The following is a 24,002-nucleotide window of genomic DNA, read 5'->3' on the forward strand; positions in this document are numbered from 1 at the left end:
TGGGAAATGAACAAGGGGTGTTGGAAAGGGAGGTGGGTGGGGAGTGGGAGTGACTGGGTGACGGGCACTGAGGGGGGCACTTGACGGGATGGGCACTGGGTGTTATGCTATATGTTGGCAAATTGAACTCCAATAACAAATTTTTAAAAAATCTTCTGTATGCTTTACACTTTGCACATCTCATATTGTGTTAACCATGTTTCAAGTTCTTAATAACCACATGCAGCTCAATATTACCATTTTTCAGAGTATATACTTTTAATTTTTATGTAGTGAATCTAAAGGCCTTTTAAATTTTCTTACTCTTTACATTTTAATGCTTCTTTCCACTGAATTCAGATATTCACCTTTATGTTCTTCATTATGGTTCCTATTTAAGAGTTGAGACAATAAATATATACACCTAGCAGCCCTTTAGACATTAATGTACATCAGAATTACCAGGATTTCTTGCTAAATATTAGAGTTCTGGATCTCCATTCAGTAGATTTAGGGGAGGACCAAGAGTCTACATTTATTTTTTTTTTTAAGATTTATTTACTTGAGAGAGAGAGCTAGAGAGTGAGCATAAGGGAACGTGGGAGTGGGGGCAGAGAAAGAGGGAGAGAGAAAATCTCAAGCAGACTCTTCACTGAGCATGGAAGATGCTAAATTAATCTTACCACCCTGAGATCATGACCTGAGCCAAAACCTGAGATTAACTGACTAATCCACCCAAGCACCCCAAAGAGTCTAGATTTTCAAGAAATTCCTTAGGTGATTCTCCCACACACTCCTCAGGTGAAGCTGCATATCCAAGTTTATTTTATTCAGGGACTGAACTGAGACAAGAACTTAAAGACAAGAACTTAAAGCTCTTATTAACTGTATTTTGTTAAGAGCCTACCTCTTGCCAGGCAGAATTCAGCTTGACCAGCAGAAGAAGATACTGGACTGGTGAGAATTATCTTTGGAAACTCTGATAAATATCTGAAAGGAAAATTTGAGCATAGGCAGTCTTGCCTAATAGGTGGAGATGAGGACAAAAATAGGTAAACATAGCTCACATACCTGATTCTGTTTCAGTCATGTGAAACAAACAGAGTCCTTAATTTATAAAGAATTCTTGGGTTTATTCTTCTGGCTAAAATATCCAAATTTCATAACCAATTATTTATTATGTGACCCTCCTACCTTCAAGGTCATTAAAAATAGTTTCCATTTCTTCTAAAACTACAGAAAATATAAAAGAAAACACATCAACTCATCTCACAAAAATGAGTCCCTGTATTAAATAAATCCTTTGGTATATTTAATTTCAGCATTTTTTCTTCATGTACTAAATACATAAATATAAGATTCGAAGTAAAAATACAGAGGTTGCTTTTTTAAAACTGCTTTATTGGTTTCACAACATATAAGCATCTTTCCATGCAATAGGTAAAATTCTCCTGCTAACAAAATCTTACAGATTGGGTCAAAAACACAACATTTAACTCTAAGTAATAATAGACATACCAGAAATGAGTGACATGAAAAGGTTTACAACAAAAGTATATCACGAACACGTTAAGTTTAGAAAGCAAGAGTCTCCCTATTAATTTCAGGGATAATATCAGGATTCAAGGCATAAGGCAAAACTCATCCTGATGGTCACGGTGAGGAGGGTCAGTGCTAACTGCCTGTAGACTATGACTGAACTGCTTTTCCTTCAGCTTTTGCATGAGTTGTCTCATCTCCTCCCCAATCTTTTCCATATTCTCTTCTCTCATCCTTCCCTGTGGCTCTTCAAGCCTCTGAAACACATCCCACCTATACTGCAGGATGGGCTGCCTAACACGGAACCGCCTACGATTTACTCTAGGCACACAATATTCACCAGTTTCCAAAGGGAGGGCCAAGGGCTCTCCTTTATTAGTACTTTGCTCCTTTTCATCATATTTTTTATTTTCCTGGTCAGTATTTTCCATGTTGAGATTTTTTACTGCGTGTTCCTCTTGGGACGCCATTGCTCCTAGGAGACAAAAGATAAAAGAAGGGGTTGAGTTTTTGGTGGACAGGTCAGCACCGAGGACAGAAGCCTTACTGCTCATCTTTCAGAGCCCTGGATATCAACGGTTTTTAAAAATTTCATTTTCCTACCTGAAAAGCCTTGTGCGCCCTCTAGGGGGCCTCCAGTTCGGACCCTCCCCCTTCTCTCTCTTCTCTGTCTTACCTCCCTCCAAACCCACCATTTTCCTACAGTTCCATCCCCAGGCTTCTGCAGTCACCAAAATGGAGGATGGGGGACAGGGGATGACGTAGATGGGAGGGGGTCTCAAACTCGGCTCTGCACCCGACCCCCACTCTGTCCCCCGCACCGACCTGGGCCTATCCTTGCTGTCTCCTCCTTCTCCCGATTCTCGCCGTGTGGGCGCCGCCGCGACACTTGACACCTAGGCCTGCAGTCCTGCAAAGGGCCAGCGTGGAGGGAGTGGGGGGTGTTGCGAAGCGTTTGGCGCCGACCTGCCACCACCTGGTTCCTTCCGGGTCCCGGGCCCCCCTGGCCGCCCCCTAATCCCCATCTCCGGCTCTCAACCCTAACGTCCCCCCACCCCGCCCGGGAGGTTCACTATTTTCCTGCAGGAACTGGGGGTGATTTCCAATCGCTCTTAGTTGCTCTGCTACTCTCTGGCCGTCCCAGCACCCCCACCCCAGGGGGCCACTATGGATGTTCCCAAGAATGCCGAGGGTGGAGAAAGCTGGCCCGGACCCGCTGCGCTGATCCTAGGAGCCGGCCCCGGAGCCCTTACCTGCTCCGCTTTCCTCGGGACTGATGCCAGCCCGCCGGGCGCAGAACAGCTGGGAGCAGGTACCCAGACGGGAGTGACGACTGCACCGAAGGCTGAGTTGCTCTGCAGCTCCACGTCACGTGAGCGCCCCGCGTCACCAACGCGTTCGCTCCCCTCCCACTCCACTCCCTCTGGACGGGGCAGGGAGTTCTACTGGACCCTCATCCCCACGTCCCCTATGTACCAACTACCCCTCTGTGGGTTTGTGCACGGGGCCACGACGCTCACCGTCTTGTCAGTCACTCAGTTTTTGTACTCTCCAATCTGAGGGCCAGCTAGTGGCCTCACCGCTTAGCGGTTGGGGTTTGCCCATCTTTGGTTACCAGGGAAGGTCTGCATATCACCCTCCCCCTCTCCCCAAGGCCTTGGCATTGGCTTGGTCTTTTCAGTTTTTTCTTCTCTTCTCCCTAATTGTGTATCTGCTTCCTAAAATTTTCTCTTTATTATTTTTTTAAAATAAGTATTGCTCAAAAAACATAATTATGAGGTTTCACTCTTATAAGACATGCTTCAACACAGGAAACTCATTTTTTATGTTCTGCATCACACAGAAAATATTTTCTCTGGGCTCCACAAAACTTCATTTTAGAACATTCTACCTTGTTTTAATATTTTGTGAAAAAAGGGGGGGGGAGGGGTGCATTGGGGGACAGGGAATCTTCCTGAACACGAACAGTGTTTTGAAAATGCTCAAAGAGAAATCCAGGTGTCAGATCTTGGTCATTCTATATAAATAATCCACTGTTTCCCCTATTTCTGAAACAAATTTTAAGATTTGTTAATAAACATTTATATTTTATTCTATGATAACATTCATTATGTATGGAAAAGTATTTGGTGACAACTGAAGCCATCTGCTGAAATTTGATGGCTATTATTGATGATTTTGAATACCTAAACAAAGGGAAGTGCTCTGAGGCAGTGGCAGGTTGAGGGATGCAGAGATAGATTGTCCCTGCCCTGACAAGAAATCGGGAAGGTGCCTGTCTTCCCAATGCCACATACAAGGGCCTTTTATTTCCTACATTCAGGCTCTTGACTGCTTAATCCAAGAATACAGATAAACAAGTGATCAAGGTAATGACCTAAGTAAATTCCTTTAGTTTTTTTATTCCCCCCCCCAAAAAAAATTCCCACCTAGTGACTCACCTCCCAGACAGATGTGTAGGGGCAGGGCTCTGTTCTCATACCTCTTCTATACCTCTATGGTAGAGGATTCCAAGAACAGTAGAGATTTGATTGCTGTGGGGAAAGCCTCCCAAGTCGGCCTGTTCTTTCTGTTACCTTGTCCAGGTGGAAGACTCCGTGGGACATTCCTGCTATCTTTAACCTGGGTTAGGAAGTGCATACTGCTGGGATCCTCATCCTATCCTCCCCACCTCCAGAGCACTCAGGAAGAACCAGGCCTTGCTGTAGGGTCACTATTTGCCAGTCTATACTCACCCTGGTACTCCCTCATTTATGCCAGGGTCCAAGGAACACTGACTATTGACCATCCTGAGTAAACTTGTTATTTTCAACACAGAAGTCTGTGGAACAGATATTGAAATATTATCTGTATATGTGAGAAGGTGGTAATATATTCACATTTCTATCAGGGAAAGGGGCCAAACTTCTTAGCTGATTCTCAAAGAGGCCATGATTCATCACCTCTAAAAAAGTTTTAAAATCTTAGGACTACCAGGTGGCTCAGTGCTTGAGCATCTGCCTTAGGCTCAGGGCATGATCCCGGGGTCCTAGGATGAGTCCCCCATCGGGCTCCTGTATGGAGCCTACTTCTCCCTCTGCCTATGTCTCTGCCTTTCTTTCTGTGTCTCTCATGAACAAATAAATAAAATCATTAATTCTTTTTTAAATCTCTATATATGCTGTCTCACTCTCTTTCTAGCTCTTGACTTTCACCTTAGACCTGCTTCTTTTTCAATTGTTTTCTGCCTTAGTATCCACCCATTGGCAAACCCAGAATCTGGGCATTATCCTTGAATCCCTGATCATTGTTCCTCATGTTCAATTAATAATCACATCTGGCTAAGACTCTCATATCTTTTTAAAACAGCAGTATGGTTTAATAAGTTCTTTATAGATCTTGGAAACTAGCCCTTTATCTGATATGTCATTTGCAAATATCTTCTCCCATTCTGTAGGTTGTCTTTGAGTTTTGTTGACTGTATCCTTTGCTGTGCAAAAGCTTCTTATCTTGATGAAGTCCCAATAGTTCATTTTTGCTTTTGTTTCTTTTGCCTTCGTGGATGTATCTTGCAAGAAGTTACTATGGCCGAGTTCAAAAAGGGTGTTGCCTGTGTTCTTCTCTAGGATTTTGATGGAATCTTGTCTCACATTTAGATCTTTCATCCATTTTGAGTTTATCTTTGTGTATGGTGAAAGAGAGTGGTCTAGTTTCATTCTTCTGCATGTGGATGTCCAATTTTCCCAGCACCATTTATTGAAGAGACTGTCTTTCTTCCAATGGATAGTCTTTCCCCCTTTATCGAATATTAGTTGCCCATAAAGTTCAGGGTCCACTTCTGGATTCTCTATTCTGAAACGCCGGGACACCTGCACCCCGATGTTTCTAGCAGCAATGGCCACGATAGCCAAACTGTGGAAGGAGCCTCGGTGTCCAACGAAAGATGAATGGATAAAGAAGATGTGGTTTATGTATACAATGGAATATTACTCAGCTATTAGAAATGACAAATACCCACCATTTGCTTCAACGTGGATGGAACTGGAGGGTATTATGCTGAGTGAAGTAAGTGAGTCGGAGAAGGACAAACATTATATGTTCTCATTCATTTGGGGAATATAAATAATAGTGGAAGGGAGAAGAAATGTGTGGGAAATATCAGAAAGGGAGACAGAACGTAAAGACTGCTAACTCTGGGAAACGAACTAGGGGTGGTAGAAGGGGAGGAGGGCGGGGGGTGGGAGTGAATGGGTGACGGGCACTGGGTGTTATTCTGTATGTTAGTAAATTGAACACCAATAAAAAAAAAAAGGGAAAAAAAAAACAGCAGTATGGAACTATAGTTTACATACCATAAGATCTGCCAACTTAAAGTGTACACTTTAATGGTTTCTAATATACTTAAAGAAATGTACATTCCTCACCATAGTCAATTTTAAGACATTTCAGTACATCAAAAAGAAACTCAAAAAGTACACCTTCACTAATCACTCCCCATTCCACAATTCTCTTCAAGTCAAGGCACCATTAACATAATATGTCTCTATAGATTTCCCTATTCTGGATATTTCACATAAATGAAATCATACAATATGTGTTCTTTTGGGATTGACTTCTTCATTTAGCACAATGTGTTCAGAGTTCATGGCAACAAAACAATTAATCATTTGAGGAACTTCTAAATGTTTTTCCAAAGTGGTTGATCATTTTAAACTTTCTTACCAGCAGTATATGTAGATTCTGTTATCTCTACATCCTCATCAACATTTGTTATTTTCTGAAAGTTTGCTTCTAGTCATATTAGTGAAGATGAAGTAGTATCTCATGATAGTTTTGATTGGCATTTCCTAGATAATTAATGATGTTGAACATCTTTTCATGTTATAGTTCTGCTCCCATTCCAATGTGTGTGTTTTGTTGCCAAACCACCAAGCAATTCTCTGGTATCACCTGAGTTAATTCAATTCTGACACTATCTATTTGGAGATAGTATCAGATTCTACAGCTTAAGGGCTCAATCCCGCAAGATTGCCCTCCACTTCAGATGCCAATAACAAGTTCAAGTTATTACTTGTGCTCCCTCCTTAGGTTTGATTAATATGTTGGACAGGCTCACAGAACTCCAGAAACCAGTTTACTCACTAGATTACTCATTTATCACAAAGTATATAAATCAATAGGCAAATGAAATACATAGTGTGAGATCTTGAACAAAGGAGCTTCTGTCACCATGGAGTTTTCAACCCTGCACAGCAGCATGTGGTTCACTAACTTGGAAACTCTCTGAATCCCATCCTTTTTGAGTTTTTATGAGGCTTCATTACACAGATATGATTGATTAAATCATTGGTTATTGAGGATTGATTCAATCTTTCCTGCACATCTCCCCTCCTTGGAAATCCAGGGAGTGGGACGGAAAGTTCCAGCCCTCCAATCATGGTTGTTTCTCCTGGCAAGCAGCCTCATATCTTTAGGGGATTTCCAAAAGTCACCTTATTAATAAACTCAGTTGTAGTTGAAAGGGACTTGTTATAAGTAACAATGACACTCATTTTAGTTTTTTGGCTCTGAAGTGACAAAAGACCAAATATTATAACAAAAGACACACTTTTATTGCTCGTATCTCTTAGGAAATTACAAAGGTTTTGGGGAGTTTTGTGGCAGAGGCACAAAACCAACCCAAGCATTATTATCAATCTTTTTCATCTTTGCAAATCTAGTAAATTAAATTAATTAATTAAATTTATTTTAAAAATAAAATATACGAAAATCTCACCTTATTTTTCATTTCATTAATATGCTTGAGAATCTTTCTCCATGGTTTTTAGATATTCTTTTTGTGTGTGTAACTTGATTGTGTTTGTGTTCTTTGCTCATTGTTCTAGTGGTGTGTTTTGCATAATTTGAGTCCTTTTAGCTGAATAATGGCTGGTGAAAGAATGCAAGAACCAAAAGTTGGGGTTTGTATTAATAAAAACAAGTGACAATCTTGGATTTCTCATGGCTCCAATTGTTCATTGAATTTACAACCATTGTTTGCACACTGATTTTTCTGAATCAGGAGGAGATTGTTGCCGTGTCACAGCACATCAGGATGACAAAAGTCTGGCAACAAGAGATTATTTTTTGCAGAAGAGGAATGGACTTTATCTACATATGCCAAAGCCTTTATACTTTCTGTTCTTGCTGCCTTTGCACAAAAGTCATCCAGGTCATTTCCCTGATACTTAATTTCAGTCCTTTTCCTGTCAGCCTCAATTTTGGTCACAACAGTTTCAGAAGGTAAGAGAATAGCTGCAAGAAGGTCATTTGCTTGCTGTTTATTTTTGATTGAAGTCTCAGTGGATATAAAGGAAAGCCCTTGGTTTCTATAACATCCCCAAAACACAGATGCACAGCATCTGCCCCAAAGGCATACTGGCTGTCAATATAAATATTAACAATATGTCCTTTTGATAATTGGCATATTCTGATAAAGATATAGAGCTCTGTTTGTTAAGTTGATTTAGCTTAGGAAAGTTTAGCCTCTCAAGTAGGACGTACTGGATAGTAACAGTATAGCCTGCCTGGAAATTCTGATTTTCATTTTTACAATATGATCCATCAACAAACAAAATTACAAAAAAAAAAAAATTACATCGGGATTAGTCAAAGAGGCATCTGGAAAATCAGGATGCAGTGTCCTAAAATTCAACATTATTACTTCCGAGTCATGGGCTTTGCCCTTGTCAGGCAAGGGTAGTAACTATAAGATTAAGAGTGTTGCAATGTTTAAGATGGAGATTAGGTGGTAAAAGCAGGAGGTTCTCATAGAAGGATAGCCTGCTTGCAGAAAACTGCTGAGTCAATTCAGAATTAAGAAGATATTGGAGAGCATGTGGAGTTTGTTAATAAATGCCATTTCTGGAGCTTGGGAAGATGGCAAAGTAGGAGGACCTAAGCTCACACCATTCCATGTTTACAACTAGGTATCACTCACAGCCAAATAAATAAACAGAAGAACAAGCTGAAGACTGGCAGAACAAACTCCACAACTAAATGTAGAAAAGAAGCCCACATCTAAGAGGTTAGGAAGGGCAGAAACGGTGGTAGGAAGCTGCCCTCAGGAAGGAGGCAACTGCAGTCACAGAGAGGGGAAAGCACCAGGGAATACCTGGAGTTGGGGGTGGGGGTGGGTGGAAAACAAATCGCCAAACATCTGTCCTTGAAAACCAGAGGGGATGAATTCGTGAGTTTGTATAACCAGTGGAATTTGGAAACTGGAGTTTTATTTTTATTTTATTTTATTTTTTTAGTTTCTTATGAATATTTATTTTTTATTTTATTTGTATTTTTTATTGGAGTTCGATTTGCCAACATATAGTATAAGACGCATTGCTCATCCTGTCAAGTGCCCCCCTCAGTGCCCGTCATCCAGTCACCCCATTCCCCCGCCCACCTCCCCTTCCACTACCCCTTGTTCGTTTTCCAGAGTTAGGAGTCTCTTATGTTCTGTCACATCTCTGATATTTCCCACTCATTTTCTCCCTTTTCCCTTTTAATCCCTTTCACTATTTTTTATATTCCCTGTACAAGTGAAACCATATGTTTGTCCCTCTCTGATTGACTTACTTCACTCAGCATAATACCCTCCAATTCTATCCACGTTGAAGCAAATGGTGGGTATTCCTTGTTTCTGATGGCTGAGTAGTATTCCACTGGAACCTGGATTTTTAAAAGCCAGCTGACTCACCACTAGAAGAGCATGGAGGGCAAGTGATAGTTGGGTTTCAACGCTTAAAGAGACAATAGCCCTCTGAGAGGCAAGATAGGCAATTACTGGCATGAGGCACTATATGGCCTTGGGCTGTAGTGGATATTGAGGTGATTTGGGAAGAGGTTTAGTTATGTCTATCTGAACTTTTATAGGTTCTCCATTTTCTATTCTCCAATTGTTAGCCCATGAATCTTCAAACACCTGGATTTTTTTTTTAAACATCTGGATTAAATTAAAGATCATTTCCTGGAATTATTCCTATTCTATATCAAAGAAAGATTGTGAGAAACATAAAGATTAGGTTCAGTTTGGTCAGGAAATTCTAAAGTAAGCTCTCTGTTTGAGGCAAAATATATCAGCCTCTTCAATTTGGAAAGGAGATCTCTACCTAATACATTGACTGGAGCTGTGTCACACAGCAAAAAGAAATGTTTTTCGGTGAAGGTCCCAGAGTCGATTGCACTAATTGAGATAGAGGCTTTCTCTGAATTTTATTAGATACCTCCACTATTAGAAGTTTCTTCTCTATTCAGAGAGATTTATTGTCTTATGAGACTGGGTTTTAAAGTAGAGAGTGTAGCTCCAGTATCTACCAGACGTTGGCAAGATTTTCCATTAATCTTGATTTTAGTTTCCTCTTGGTTTTTTAAGGGACATACTGATAGCAGTGTACCAGAGAATCCTTCAGTCCTGTCAATCTTGGAAGAGATCTATATGGGGGCTCTCTTCTTAGAGGGTAGAAATGAAAGCATTTAAGTTGATGTTGAAGGATTTGCACAAAACCTTTAAGGACAACCTTTTTTTCAGTGTCCCAGTTGATTTCAAATAACACTGCTTCCTGAGTTAGTGTTTTGATGATAAACTCCTAAGAAGATGTAATGGAGGAGGTGCAGGTGTTGTTTTGGGCTTCTGGCCTTGGAGCTGTTGCAGCTATAAGGCTAATAACTTGGACTTTTATTTATAGTCTTGTTCCAACATCCATTCAAAATGCACAGCAGAGGAGCAAGATGGCGGAAGAGTAGGGTCTCCAAATCACCTGTCTCCACCAAATTACCTAGAAAACTTCAAATTATCCTGAAAATCTATCAATTCGGCCTGAGATTTAAAGAGAGACCAGCTGGAATGCTACAGTGAGAAGAGTTCGCGCATCTATCAAGGTAGGAAGATGGGGAAAAAGAAATAAAGAAACAAAGGCCTCCAAGGGGGAGGGGCCCCGCGAGGAGCCGGGCTGAGGCCGGGGCGAGTGTCTCCAGGACAGGAGAGCCCCGTCCCGGAGAAGCAGGAGCTGCACCGACCTTCCCGGGCGGAAAGGGGCTCGCAGGGAGTTGGAGCAGGACCCAGGAGGGCGAGGATGCCCTCGGGTTCCCTGGGACAGTAACAGAGCAACTGTGCGCCCAGGAGAGTGCGCCGAGCTCCCTAAGGGCTGCAGCGCGCACGGCGGGACCCGGAGCAGCTCGGGGGGCTCGGGAGCGGCTCCGCAGAGGGGGCTGCGCGGCCCCGGGAGCAGCTCGGAGGGGCTCGGGCAGAGGAAGAGGCTCCGTGCAGAGGGGCCTGCGCGGTTCCAGGAGCAGCTCGGAGGGGCTTGGGCGGCAGCTCCGCGGAGGGGGCTGCGCGGCCCGGGAGCGCAAATCCAACAGCGCAGGCTCCGGAGCACAGGGCGCCGGGACACAGCCCAGGATCCCGCCTCCCCCCGGGACAGGCAGAGGCCGGGAGGGCCCAGGACCGCAAGGACGCTCCTGCCCCGAGCTGAGCAGATCAGCGGCCCCGCCCGGAGCCTCCAGGCCCTGCAGACGGAGTTCCTGCCGGAGCTGAATCCAGGTTTCCAGAGCTGCCCCGCCACTGGGGCTGTTCCTCCTGCGGCCTCACGGGGTAAACAAGCCCCACTGAGCCCTGCATCAGGCAGGGGCACAGCAGCTCCCCCAACTGCTAACACCTGAAAATCAGCACAACAGGCCCCTCCCCCAGAACACCAGCTAGACTGACTGACAACTTCCAGGAGAAGCCAAGGACTTAAAGTACACAGAATCAGAAGATACTCCCCCGTGGTTCTTTTTTTTTTTTTTTTTTTTTTTGCTTTTTGATTTGTTTCCTTCCCCCACCCCCTTTTTTCTCCTTTCTTTTTCTTTCTCTTTTTCTTTTTTTTTCGTTTTTTTCTTCCCTTTTTTTTCTCTTTCTCTTTTCTTTCCTTCTTTCTCTCCTCTCTTTTTCTCTTTTTCCCAATACAACTTGCTTTTGGCCACTCTGCACTGAGCAAAATGACTAGAAGGAAAACCTCACCTCAAAAGAAAGAATCAGAAACAGTCCTCTCTCCCACAGAGTTACAAAATCTGGATTACAATTCAGTGTCAGAAAGCCAATTCAGAAGCACTATTATACAGCTACTGGTGGCTCTAGAAAAAAGTATAAAGGACTCAAGAGACTTCATGACTGCAGAATTTAGAGCTAATCAGGCAGAAATTAAAAATCAATTGAATGAGATGCAATCCAAACTAGAAGTCCTAACGACGAGGGTTAACGAGGTGGAAGAACGAGTGAGTGACATAGAAGACAAGTTGATAGCAAAGAGGGAAACTGAGGAAAAAAGAGACAAACAATTAAAAGACCATGAAGATAGATTAAGGGAAATAAACGACAGCCTGCGAAAGAAAAACCTACGTTTAATTGGGGTTCCCGAGGGGGCCGAAAGGGCCAGAGGGCCAGAATATGTATTTGAACAAATTCTAGCTGAAAACTTTCCTAATCTGGGAAGGGAAACAGGCATTCATTTCCAGGAAATAGAGAGATCCCCCCCTAAAATCAATAAAAACCGTTCAACACCTCGACATTTAATAGTGAAGCTTGCAAATTCCAAAGATAAAGAGAAGATCCTTAAAGCAGCAAGAGACAAGAAATCCCTGACTTTTATGGGGAGGAGTATTAGGGTAACAGCAGACCTCTCCACAGAGACCTGGCAGGCCAGAAAGGGCTGGCAGGATATATTCAGGGTCCTAAATGAGAAGAACATGCAACCAAGAAGACTTTATCCAGCAAGGCTCTCATTCAAAATGGAAGGAGAGACAGAAGAGCTTACAAGACAGGCAGGAACTGAAAGAATATGTGACCTCCAAACCAGCTCTGCAAGAAATTTTAAGGGGGACTCTCAAAATTCCCCTTTAAGAAGAAGTTCAATGGAACAATCCACAAAAACAAAGACTGAATAGATATCATGTTGACACTAAACTCATATCTCTCAATAGTAACTCTGAATGTGAACGGGCTTAATGACCCCATCAAAAGGCGCAGGGTTTCAGACTGGATAAAAAAGCAGGACCCATCTATTCGCTGTCTACAAGAGACTCATTTGAGACAGAAGGACACCTACAGCCTGAAAATAAAAGGTTGGAGAACCATGTACCATTCGAATGGTCCTCAAAAGAAAGCAGGGGTAGCCATCCTTATATCAGATAAACTAAAATTTACCCCAAAGACTGTAGTGAGAGATGAAGAGGGACACTATGTCATACTTAAAGGATCTATTCAACAAGAGGACTTAACAATCCTCAATATATATGCTCCGAATGTGGGAGCTGCCAAATATATAAATCAATTATTAACCAAAGTGAAGAAATACTTAGATAATAATACACTTATACTTGGTGACTTCAATCTAGCTCTTTCTATACTCGATAGGTCTTCTAAGCACAACATCTCCAAAGAAATGAGAGCTTTAAATGATACACTGGACCAGATGGATTTCACAGATATCTACAGAACTTTACATCCAAACTCAACTGAATACACATTCTTCTCAAGCGCACATGGAACTTTCTCCAGAATAGACCACATATTGGGTCACAAATCGGATCTGAACCGATACCAAAAGATTGGGATTGTCCCCTGCATATTCTCAGACCATAATGCCTTGAAATTAGAACTAAATCACAACAAGAAGTTTGGAAGGACCTCAAACACGTGGAGGTTAAGGACCATCCTGCTAAAAGATAAAAGGGTCAACCAGGAAATTAAGGAAGAATTAAAAAGATTCATGGAAACTAATGAGAATGAAGATACAACCGTTCAAAATCTTTGGGATGCAGCAAAAGCAGTCCTAAGGGGGAAATACATCGCAATACAAGCATCCATTCAAAAACTGGAAAGAACTCAAGTACAAAAGCTAACCTTACACCTAAAGGAGCTAGAGAAAAAACAGCAAATAGATCCTACACCCAAGATAAGAAGGGAGTTAATAAAGATTCGAGCAGAACTCAACGAAATCGAGACCAGAAGAACTGTGGAACAGATCAACAGAACCAGGAGTTGGTTCTTTGAAAGAATTAATAAGATAGATAAACCATTAGCCAACCTTATTAAAAAGAAGAGAGAGAAGACTCAAATTAATAAAATCATGAATGAGAAAGGAGAGATCACTACCAACACCAAGGAAATACAAACGATTTTAAAAACATATTATGAACAGCTATATGCCAATAAATTAGGCAATCTAGAAGAAATGGACGCATTCCTGGAAAGCCACAAACTACCAAAACTGGAACAGGAAGAAATAGAAAACCTTAACAGGCCAATAACCAGGGAGGAAATTGAAGCAGTCATCAAAAACCTCCCAAGACACAAGAGTCCAGGGCCAGATGGCTTCCCAGGGGAATTCTATCAAACGTTTAAAGAAGAAACCATACCTATTCTCCTAAAGCTGTTTGGAAAGATAGAAAGAGATGGAGTACTTCCAAATTCATTCTATGAAGCCAGCATCACCTTAATTCCAAAGCCAGACAAAGACCCCACCAAAAAGGAGAATTACAGACCAATATCCCTGATGAACATGGATGCAAAAATTCTCAACAAGATACTGGCCAATAGGATCCAACAGTACATTAAGAAAATTATTCACCATGACCAAGTAGGATTTATCCCTGGGACACAAGGCTGGTTCAACACCCGTAAAACAATCAATGTGATTCATCATATCAGCAAGAGAAAAACCAAGAACCATATGATTGTCTCATTGGATGCAGAGAAAGCATTTGACAAATACAGCATCCATTCCTGATCAAAACTCTTCAGAGTGTAAGGATAGAGGGAACATTCCTCGACCTCTTAAAAGCCATCTATGAAAAGCCCACAGCAAATATCATTCTCAATGGGGAAGCACTGGGAGCCTTTCCCCTAAGATCAGGAACAAGACAGGGATGTCCACTCTCACCACTGCTGTTCAACATAGTACTGGAAGTCCTAGCCTCAGCAATCAGACAACAAAAAGACATTAAAGGCATTCAAATTGGCAAAGAAGAAGTCAAACTCTCCCTCTTCGCCGATGACATGATACTCTACATAGAAAACCCAAAAGTCTCCACCCCAAGATTGCTAGAACTCATACAGCAATTCGGTAGCGTGGCAGGATACAAAATCAATGCCCAGAAGTCAGTGGCATTTCTATACACTAACAATGAGACTGAAGAAAGAGAAATTAAGGAGTCAATCCCATTTACAATTGCACCCAAAAGCATAAGATACCTAGGAATAAACCTAACCAAAGATGTAAAGGATCTATACCCTCAAAACTATAAAACACTTCTGAAAGAAATTGAGGAAGACACAAAGAGATGGAAAAATATTCCATGCTCATGGATTGGCAGAATTAATATTGTGAAAATGTCAATGTTACCCAGGGCAATATACACGTTTAATGCAATCCCTATCAAAATACCATGGACTTTCTTCAGAGAGTTAGAACAAATTATTTTAAGATTTGTGTGGAATCAGAAAAGACCCCGAATAGCCAGGGGAATTTTAAAAAAGAAAACCATATCTGGGGGCATCACAATGCCAGATTTCAGGTTGTACTACAAAGCTGTGGTCATCAAGACAGTGTGGTACTGGCACAAAAACAGACACATAGATCAGTGGAACAGAATAGAGAATCCAGAAGTGGACCCTGAACTTTATGGGCAACTAATATTCGATAAAGGAGGAAAGACTATCCATTGGAAGAAAGACAGTCTCTTCAATAAATGGTGCTGGGAAAATTGGACATCCACATGCAGAAGAATGAAACTAGACCACTCTCTTTCACCATACACAAAGATAAACTCAAAATGGATGAAAGATCTAAATGTGAGACAAGATTCCATCAAAATCCTAGAGAAGAACACAGGCAACACCCTTTTTGAACTCGGCCATAGTAACTTCTTGCAAGATACATCCACGAAGGCAAAAGAAACAAAAGCAAAAATGAACTATTGGGACTTCATCAAGATAAGAAGCTTTTGCACAGCAAAGGATACAGTCAACAAAACTCAAAGACAACCTACAGAATGGGAGAAGATATTTGCAAATGACGTATCAGATAAAGGGCTAGTTTCCAAGATCTATAAAGAACTTATTAAACTCAACACCAAAGAAACAAACAATCCAATCATGAAATGGGCAAAAGACATGAAGAGAAATCTCACAGAGGAAGACATAGACATGGCCAACATGCATATGAGAAAATGCTCTGCATCACTTGCCATCAGGGAAATACAAATCAAAACCACAATGAGATACCACCTCACACCAGTGAGAATGGGGAAAATTAACAAGGCAGAAAACAACAAATGTTGGAGAGGATGCGGAGAAAAGGGAACCCTCATACACTGTTGGTGGGAATGTGAACTGGTGCAGCCACTCTGGAAAACTGTGTGGAGGTTCCTCAAGCAGTTAAAAATATACCTGCCCTACGACCCAGGAATTGCACTGTTGGGGATTTACCCCAAAGATACAAATGCAATGAAACGCCGGGACACCTGCACCCCGATGTTTCTAGCAGCAATGGCCACGATAGCCAAACTGTGGAAGGAGCCTCGGTGTCCAACGAAAGATGAATGGATAAAGAAGATGTGGTTTATGTATACAATGGAATATTACTCAGCCATTAGAAATGACAAATACCCACCATTTGCTTCAACGTGGATGGAACTGGAGGGTATTATGCTGAGTGAAGTAAGTCAGTCGGAGAAGGACAAACATTATATGTTCTCATTCATTTGGGGAATATAAATAATAGTGAAAGGGAATATAAGGGAAGGGAGAAGAAATGTGTGGGAAATATCAGAAAGGGAGACAGAATGTAAAGACTGCTAACTCTGGGAAACGAACTAGGGGTGGTAGAAGGGGAGGAGGGCGGGGGGTGGGAGTGAATGGGTGACGGGCACTGGGGGTTATTCTGTATGTTAGTAAATTGAACACCAATAAAAAATAAATTAAAAAAAACACAAAATGCACAGCAATGACCATGAATTCAGTCAGACAAGTGGCTTTCCATATTATTTTCTGTCTCTTAACCCACTAATCTCAGAAGATAATCCATTTTCAAATAATGCAGCTAGAGCAGGTTGGAAAACATCACTTATTGTATGGAACCCAGAATGCCATAGAAAGAGAGCTTCCAGACAAGCTTTAAAGTCTCCCACAGATTCATCTTTCTTTTGTTTGCATGTTTGAATAATAGGCCAATGATTGAAGGCAGGCATGACCTTAGGAATAGCTTTTAAAAGATGGTTTGCTATTTTACAAGCTTTTTCTGGTCCATAAGGGGACCATGTCGAAGATCAAGGATCTCAAATATCATCCTCAGAGTTTTGCCATTCTGCTTCCACATCCTTTTTTGGACTTCATCAGGTCCTACCAGTGTGTGCACAAGTTGATAAAGATCTTGCAGCCAAGGATTATAAGCTCTTATGAGGAATCTAAATTCTTCTGAAAAATTTTGAGGATACTCCCTGGGTTTAAGAAATTAACTATAGACATTAGTTAAATCTTTGACAAAGGAGTAAAAGATACATGGAGAGGATCACCTGCAGCCTCGAGTGGTTTTATTTTAAGAGTTAACTGTTTAATACTTTCTTCAAAGTAGAAGGACAATTTAGATAAAGAATTAGTATACTGTGAAAACTTAGGTAAAGGAGGATAGAGGGGAGCAGTAGGAATCATGTCAGTCTTATAGTCTTTTGTTTTAGGTACCTCTTGTGTCTTTGATTTTTCACTGGCTATTTGTAATAACATTTTCAATCAAGCTATTGATTCTGGAGGCTGAAATCTTATGGAGGCTTCTGCATACCAGTTAAAATAGGTGTCCCATTCTGTTTGATTTGGGAATACTTAATTTCAAGTGCACTTTTTAAATAATCTTTTCTAATTGGAACATTCTGCATAATGGCCATTGTAATTCTAGGTTGTCCTTATTAAGATTTTGCTATTTTTCTGTAGTATCCACAGCTTCCAGGACCAAATTTCTTAAGACATTAAATAAGTGGGTGTGCTGGAAGGTGGTGTGTTCAGTTCTTTGGAACTTGAGGATTCCATTTCTTTAGCTAAGCCTTGGGTCTCTTGGGGGCAAATTAATACCTAAGAGTGATGTGCAGCTGGGTTAGGGTTTGTACATATGAAAGTGTATCTCATTGCTTGGAAATTTTCTTGAGGTTTTCAGATAACCTAGTGTCAATCTAACTCATTCCATGATCAACATATTCTAGCACGAGTCTTAGGTGATGACTGCTCTAACAGCTTTTGATTGCTCACCCATGCCCACCAATTCTGTGGCCCTGGTTTCTGAGATTCTCATTTACAATAGATCTATTCTTACTTTATCTTATGTGTATATTAACAGAAACTAACAGAAACTGTGGAAATAGGACTCTGGGCACCAGCAGAAACCAAAGAGATAGAGATGGTACTGACCAAGAAAAGGCCTTAGGTATGTACCACCAGCAGTTCCCAAAGTGGAACTACCGACTGAAACAGCAGTCTCCAAACAAATGGGAACTGTGGACTAACCAAGGGCTGAGGACTTGGATTCTAGGTGGAAGCATCTGCTAGTTCAGGTTGACCTGCTAGGCTTTGAACTGAAGTGTCAATTATCTCAGGAGCTCAATGGAAAGTGAGCAGAGCTCCAAATCAAGAGGAAGTTACCCATGGTCCTCAGAAATGATGGGAAAGACAGAGAACTCAAAGAGTTTGCAGGTCTCAATGCCTATTTCTCATTGTCCCCAAAGTCTCGGAAATCTGCCTCAGATCCCATTGCTGCCACCAAAACTGTTTAAAAAAATCAACTGATTAATTTTTAGGATCTTATTGACTGTATTCATTTATTCAGGAATCAAGTAGCATTTAATTCAGCAAACAAAAAGGAGCTCTGAGGAACTATACAAAATTAAATGTTTTTTTAGGCAGGAGGTGGCAGGAACAAGGAAGACATACTAGCAAACACTTTCCTTTGGAGCATGGCAAGAGTATATCAGACAGATCACCTAACTAGTGCTACTTAGGTGATTCCTGATTGAGTGGCTTAAGATTAAATTTCTGAAAAATCAAAAACTGTAATTTAAGGGGCGCCTGGGTGGCTCACTTGGTTAAGCATCTGACTCTTGATTTTGGTTCAGATCATGATCTCAGAGTTGTGAGATCAAGCCCTGTGTCAGGCTCTGTGCTGAGCATGGAGCCTGCTTAATATTTTCTCTCTCCTTCTCCCTCTGCCCCTCCCCCTTCTCTCTCCTTCTCTAAATAAACAAACAAAAACAAACAAAACCTGTAATTTAAGTCTTGGTTTGAGCATATGGGGCTTAGCTAACATAAGTAACTTCATTTTGGGCCTTTTTTTTTTAAACAGTCCCCAATACTGTACTCCTCTTTTCCTTTACTCATCTTACTCCTATTTCTTTTTTCTTCATTTAATAAATATATGTAAGCAAATAATTTTTAAAAAATTTATGTATACATAAAAAATTATGTATACATAAATTTTGTATGCCCCTGTTTTGGATAAATAGTGCATATGTTACATATACTTCTCCATTTTCATATTTTACTTACTGATATTTACTAGCAATCTACTATACTAAGATAATGAAGTATTATCTATCTAATACACAGCATAATACTCTTTGTGTGGATGTTCCATAATTTTTTTCTCACTCTTCAGTTTCACCTTTCCATCTTTTTTACTTCTTTTTATCTTTTGACTCCTTTTGCCTATTTCTCCCACCCTCTACTGCCTGCCTCTGGTAACCACCAATCTGTTCTCTGCATCTAAAAGTTTGCTTCCTTGCTTCTTGCTTTCTTCTTTATTTCTTTTTAGAGTTCACATATAAGAGAGATCATACAACATTTTTCTTTCTCTGTTTGATTTATTTTACTTAGCATAATGTCTTCAAGGTCCATCCATGTGTTTGCAAACAGCATAATCCCATTTTTATGCCTGAATAATATTACATTGTGTATGTGTATTGCATGTGTATATATACACACATTTATACATGTATCCATCAATGGACACAGGTTACTTCCATGTTTTGGGTATTGTAAATAATGCTGCGATGAACATGGAGGTGCATATATCTTTTAAAGTTAATATTTTTATTTCTTTAAATAAATATCCAGAGTAGAATTGCCAGATTGTAGGGTAGTTCTATTTTTAATTTTTTGAGGAACCTCCATACTCTTTCTATACTGGCTGCACTAATTTACATTCCCATTAGCAGTGCACAATAGTTCTGTTCTCTCCATATCCTCACCAACACTTATTATTTATCATCTTTCTGATAATAGCCATTCTAACAGGCATGAGGGGATAACTCATTGTGGTTTTGGTTTCCATTTCCCTGATGATTAATAATGTTGAGCATCTTTTCATGTACCTGTTGTCCATATTTATGTCTTCTATGGAAAAATATCTATTCAGATCTGCTCATTTTATTTATTTATTTTATTTTTTAATATTTTATTTATTTATTTGACAGAGAGGGCAAGAGAACACAAGCAGGGGAGCAGCAGAGGGAGAGGGAGAAGCTGGCTCCCTGCTGATCCCAGGACCCTGGGATCATGACCTGAGCCGAAGGCAGAGGCTTAACCAACTGAGCCACCCAGGCATCCCAGATCTGCTCATTTTAAACGATATTGTTTGTTGTTTTTCTGTTGAGTTGTGTGAGTTCTTTATACATTTTGAATATTAAACTTTTGTCAGGTATATGATTTGCAAATATTTTTTTTCCATTCGTTAGGTTGCATTTTCATTTTGTTGGTGGTTTCTTTTGATGTTCAGAAGCTTTTTACCTTGATGTAGTTCCACTTGTTTATTTTTGCTTTTGTTGCTCTTGTTTTGGTGTCAGATTTTTTAAAAAGCCAAAGACCTATGTCAAAAAGCTAACCACCTGTGTTTTCTTCTAGATGTTTTATGGCCTCAGGTCCTATATTCAAGTCTTTAATCTATTTTGAGTTAATTTTTGTGTATGGTGTAAGATAGTGGTCAAGTTTCATTCTTTTGCATGTAGCTGTCCTGATTTCCTATTTTTAAATTGAATTTTTTTCTTTTTATTATTTTTGAGATATGAGAGTTTTTATATATTCTAGATAGAAATCCCTGATCATATATATAATTTGCAAATATTTCAGGCCATTGTTTGGGTTATCTTATCACCTTCTTAAATCGTGCCATTTAAAACACAATAGCTTTTAATTTCAATAAAGTCCAAATTATTTACTTTTTTCCTTTGTTGGTAATTTTTTTGTCGTCATACCTAAGAAACTTCTGCCTAACTCAAGATCACAAATACTTAATCTGTATATTTTCTTCTAAGAGTTTTGTGGTTATACTTTGACAATAGTCACATGGTTTTATTTCTGGACTTTTAATTCTATTCCATTGTTATATATCTATCTTTTTGCGAGTACCACACTGTCTTAATTGCTATTGCTTTGTAGTAAATTTTGAAATTTAGAAGTGTAAGATCTATAAATGTCTTCTGATTTATTTTTTTAAGATTTTATTTATTCATGAGAGACACAGAGTGAGAGAGAGAGAAAGAGAGAGAGAGGCAGAGAGAGAAGCAGGCTCCATGCAGGGAGCCCAACGTGGGACTCAATCCCAGGTCTCCAGGATCACAACCTGGGCCGAAGGTGGTGCTAAACCACTGAGCCACCCGGGCTGCCCTGTCTTCTGATTTTTTTTTTTAATTTTATTTATTTATGATAGTCACAGAGAGAGAGAGAGAGGCAGAGACACAGGCAGAGGGAGAAGCAGGCTCCATGCACCGGGAGCCTGACGTGGGATTCGATCCCGGGTCTCCAGGATCGCGCCCTGGGCCAAAGGCAGGCGCCAAACCGCTGCGCCACCCAGGGATCCCTGTCTTCTGATTTTTTAAGATTGTTTTAGCTACTGTGTGTCTCATGCATTTCATTATGAATTTTAAAATATGATTGTCAGGATTTGCAAAGAAGGTACTTGGAATTTTGATAGAGATGGTGCTAAATCTATAAAAAACATCAAAGTATATTTTTATCTAAAAAATTAAGTCTTCCAATTCATGAACATAAACCTATTTCCATTTATTAGCATTTTAAATTTCTTTCAAGTGTGTTGTAGTTTTCAAATATCAAGTCTTGCACTTTCTTAGTTAAATTTGCTCCCCAGTATTGTATTCCTTTTGGTGCTATTGTACATAAAATAGTGTTCTCAATTTCATTTTCAGATTGTTCATTGACAATGTATAGATATATAACTGATTTGCATATATTGACCTTGTATCCTGAAACATTACTGAACTCGTTTATTAGCTCTAATTACACTTTTGCATGTGTGTGTATAGAGTGAGGCAATGTTTAAAAAAAAACAACAATTTTGCAATTAGCATTGTAGATAATGGTGCCAGAATGAATGCTATATATCTAAGATCCAAAATAAAACAAACATTTCCACTATCATCAGATTTATTCAAAACGATTATTGGTGGCTTTCTTAGTAGTAACTTGCAGGCCAGAAGGCAAAATGATAATATATTTAAAATGGTGAATGAAAAAAACCATATCAATGTGAATTCTTTGCCCAGCAAGTGTCCTTCAAATATGAGGGAAAAATTAAAACATTCTGAAACACAAACTGAGAGAGTTTGGAAAGGTAGAAAAGGAAATTACTTGTGCAAATATAAAAAAAAAAAGCATGATTGTAACTTTGGGTTGAAAATTTACTTTTTACTCTTTTACAGGATTTAAAAGACAAAAACATAATCTATATTAATGGATACACAATATATAAAGATATAATTTGTGACATCAATAACATCAAATGAGGGAAGGAGACAGTTGGAAAGTTATAGTTTTGTATGTGATTCAAGTTAAGTTGCTATTGGTTTAAAATAGATTGTTAAAACTTTGGATCTTATATATCATGTTTACAGTAACCAGAGTAAGTATTTATAGAATATACAAAAAAGGAAATAAGAGAATAAAAATGTGTCACTACAAAAAAAAAATCAACTAAGGACAAAGGAAGGCAATCATGGAGAAAATGAGGCACACAAAAAACTATAAGACACACAGAAAACAATAACATGGCAACAGTAAGTTCTTCCTTATCAGTAATTGCTTTAAATGTAAGTGTAAGTTTAATATAAATGTAAATTAGTCTCCCTTATCAAAAGACATAGATTGGCAGAATGCATTTAAAAACCTAATACAACTATTTCAGTTTATATCCTAGAGGATAATGCTGGCCAAAAGAACATACCAAAGATGATGTAGAAGGGCAATTGGTATCTCTTAAAGCAATATTTTTTTGCTGGTACAAAAGGGATGGACAACATAAATGATAAAAACTGGGGTCATAAAAGTATATGAAATAAGAAATGGGATTGTGATTTTAATTCTCAACCTAAAGCACCAAGTCATGTCCTTCCTAAGACAAAAGGCATTAGAACTGGCAATGGTAGACATTAACTGGGCCATAAGGGATCTGTTCTGCCCTGACTCATTTCCTGTGACCTCAAACCTAACCAATTTTGATTGAGTGGGTGTGTGATTTTTGGATGGAGAGGCAGGGATTTCAATAGAGGTGTGAGACATTAGGGGATCCTGGCATGGTTAATTGTGTCAACTATGGCTTTAAATAGATGGTATCTGAAGTTCTTTCACCAAAATCTCAGTACCCCACATGCTTATATATGACAATCTATCTCTTGGACTGTCTCTGTGAGTATAAAACAGTAAATATTACTCAAAAAATGATAAGTACTTTCATTTTAGCTGGTGCAAGAAACAGTTACCTTGCACAAAGTACAACAGGATGACAACCTCTGTTGGCTGTCTATGGGTAGTGAGTCCCAATTGAAAGTTATGAAAATGGAGAGTAGGCATGAAGTAAACAGAAAGTAGTGCATTTGGACTTTCTGTGGGTGTCAGGCCCTTCATGACCCTTGGGATGTTCTTACCTAAGAGGATTTCTGGTTCTCAACTGCAGAAATCAACAACATGAAGGCTTCCCAGGAAGTGGTGATCTGAAAGGTCTTTGCAGATGTAATTGAGATAGGAATCTCAAAATGACAGCAGCCTGAATTAAGGTGGATTCTAAATCTAATGACAAATTTCCTTAAATAAATTAAAAAAAAAAAACAGAAAAGGAGAAGACAGAATTAGGAAGAAGGCCATGTGAAGATGGAGGCAGAGATTTGAGTTATGCTGCCACAAGCTAAGGAAACCCCACAGCCACCAGAATCTGGAAGAGGCAAGAGAGACTTTCCCTTAGAGCCTTTAGATGGAGCATGGCACTGCTGGTACTGTGATTTTGGATTCTTGGCTTCCAGAATGTGAGAATTAATCTCTATTGTTTTAAGACATCTGCTTCATGGTACTTTGTTATGGCAGTCCTAGGAAACTAATACAGATTCTAGCATCTGGAATGATGGGCTGTGACAACAAATACCTTAAAATGTGGATGTAGCTTTGAAAT

General features: G+C 39.9%; 2 protein-coding genes across 3 annotated transcripts in view; both read right to left on the minus strand.

Moving 5' to 3' along the window:
* Positions 1-2,428, minus strand: part of BEX3 (brain expressed X-linked 3) — a 323,487-nt gene extending 321,059 nt beyond the window's left edge. For both annotated transcript variants that reach the window (XM_077890120.1, XM_077890117.1), the window contains exon 1: positions 2,344-2,428. The gene's annotated coding sequence lies outside the window, so the exon portion shown is untranslated. The remainder of the gene's footprint in view (positions 1-2,343) is intronic.
* On the minus strand, positions 1,360-2,822 carry LOC144309050 (protein BEX1-like). The gene is made up of 3 exons (XM_077890121.1): positions 2,772-2,822; positions 2,344-2,428; positions 1,360-1,993 (listed from the first exon to the last, which is right to left on the minus strand). Exon 3 carries the CDS (start codon positions 1,986-1,988, stop codon positions 1,602-1,604), a length of 387 nt encoding a protein of 128 aa, XP_077746247.1. The 5' UTR covers positions 1,989-1,993; positions 2,344-2,428; positions 2,772-2,822; the 3' UTR covers positions 1,360-1,601.
* Between the last annotated feature and the right edge of the window lie 21,180 nt (positions 2,823-24,002).

The sequence above is a fragment of the Canis aureus genome, chromosome X (assembly GCF_053574225.1).
Source record: "Canis aureus isolate CA01 chromosome X, VMU_Caureus_v.1.0, whole genome shotgun sequence".
Classification (NCBI taxonomy): Eukaryota; Metazoa; Chordata; class Mammalia; order Carnivora; family Canidae; genus Canis; species Canis aureus.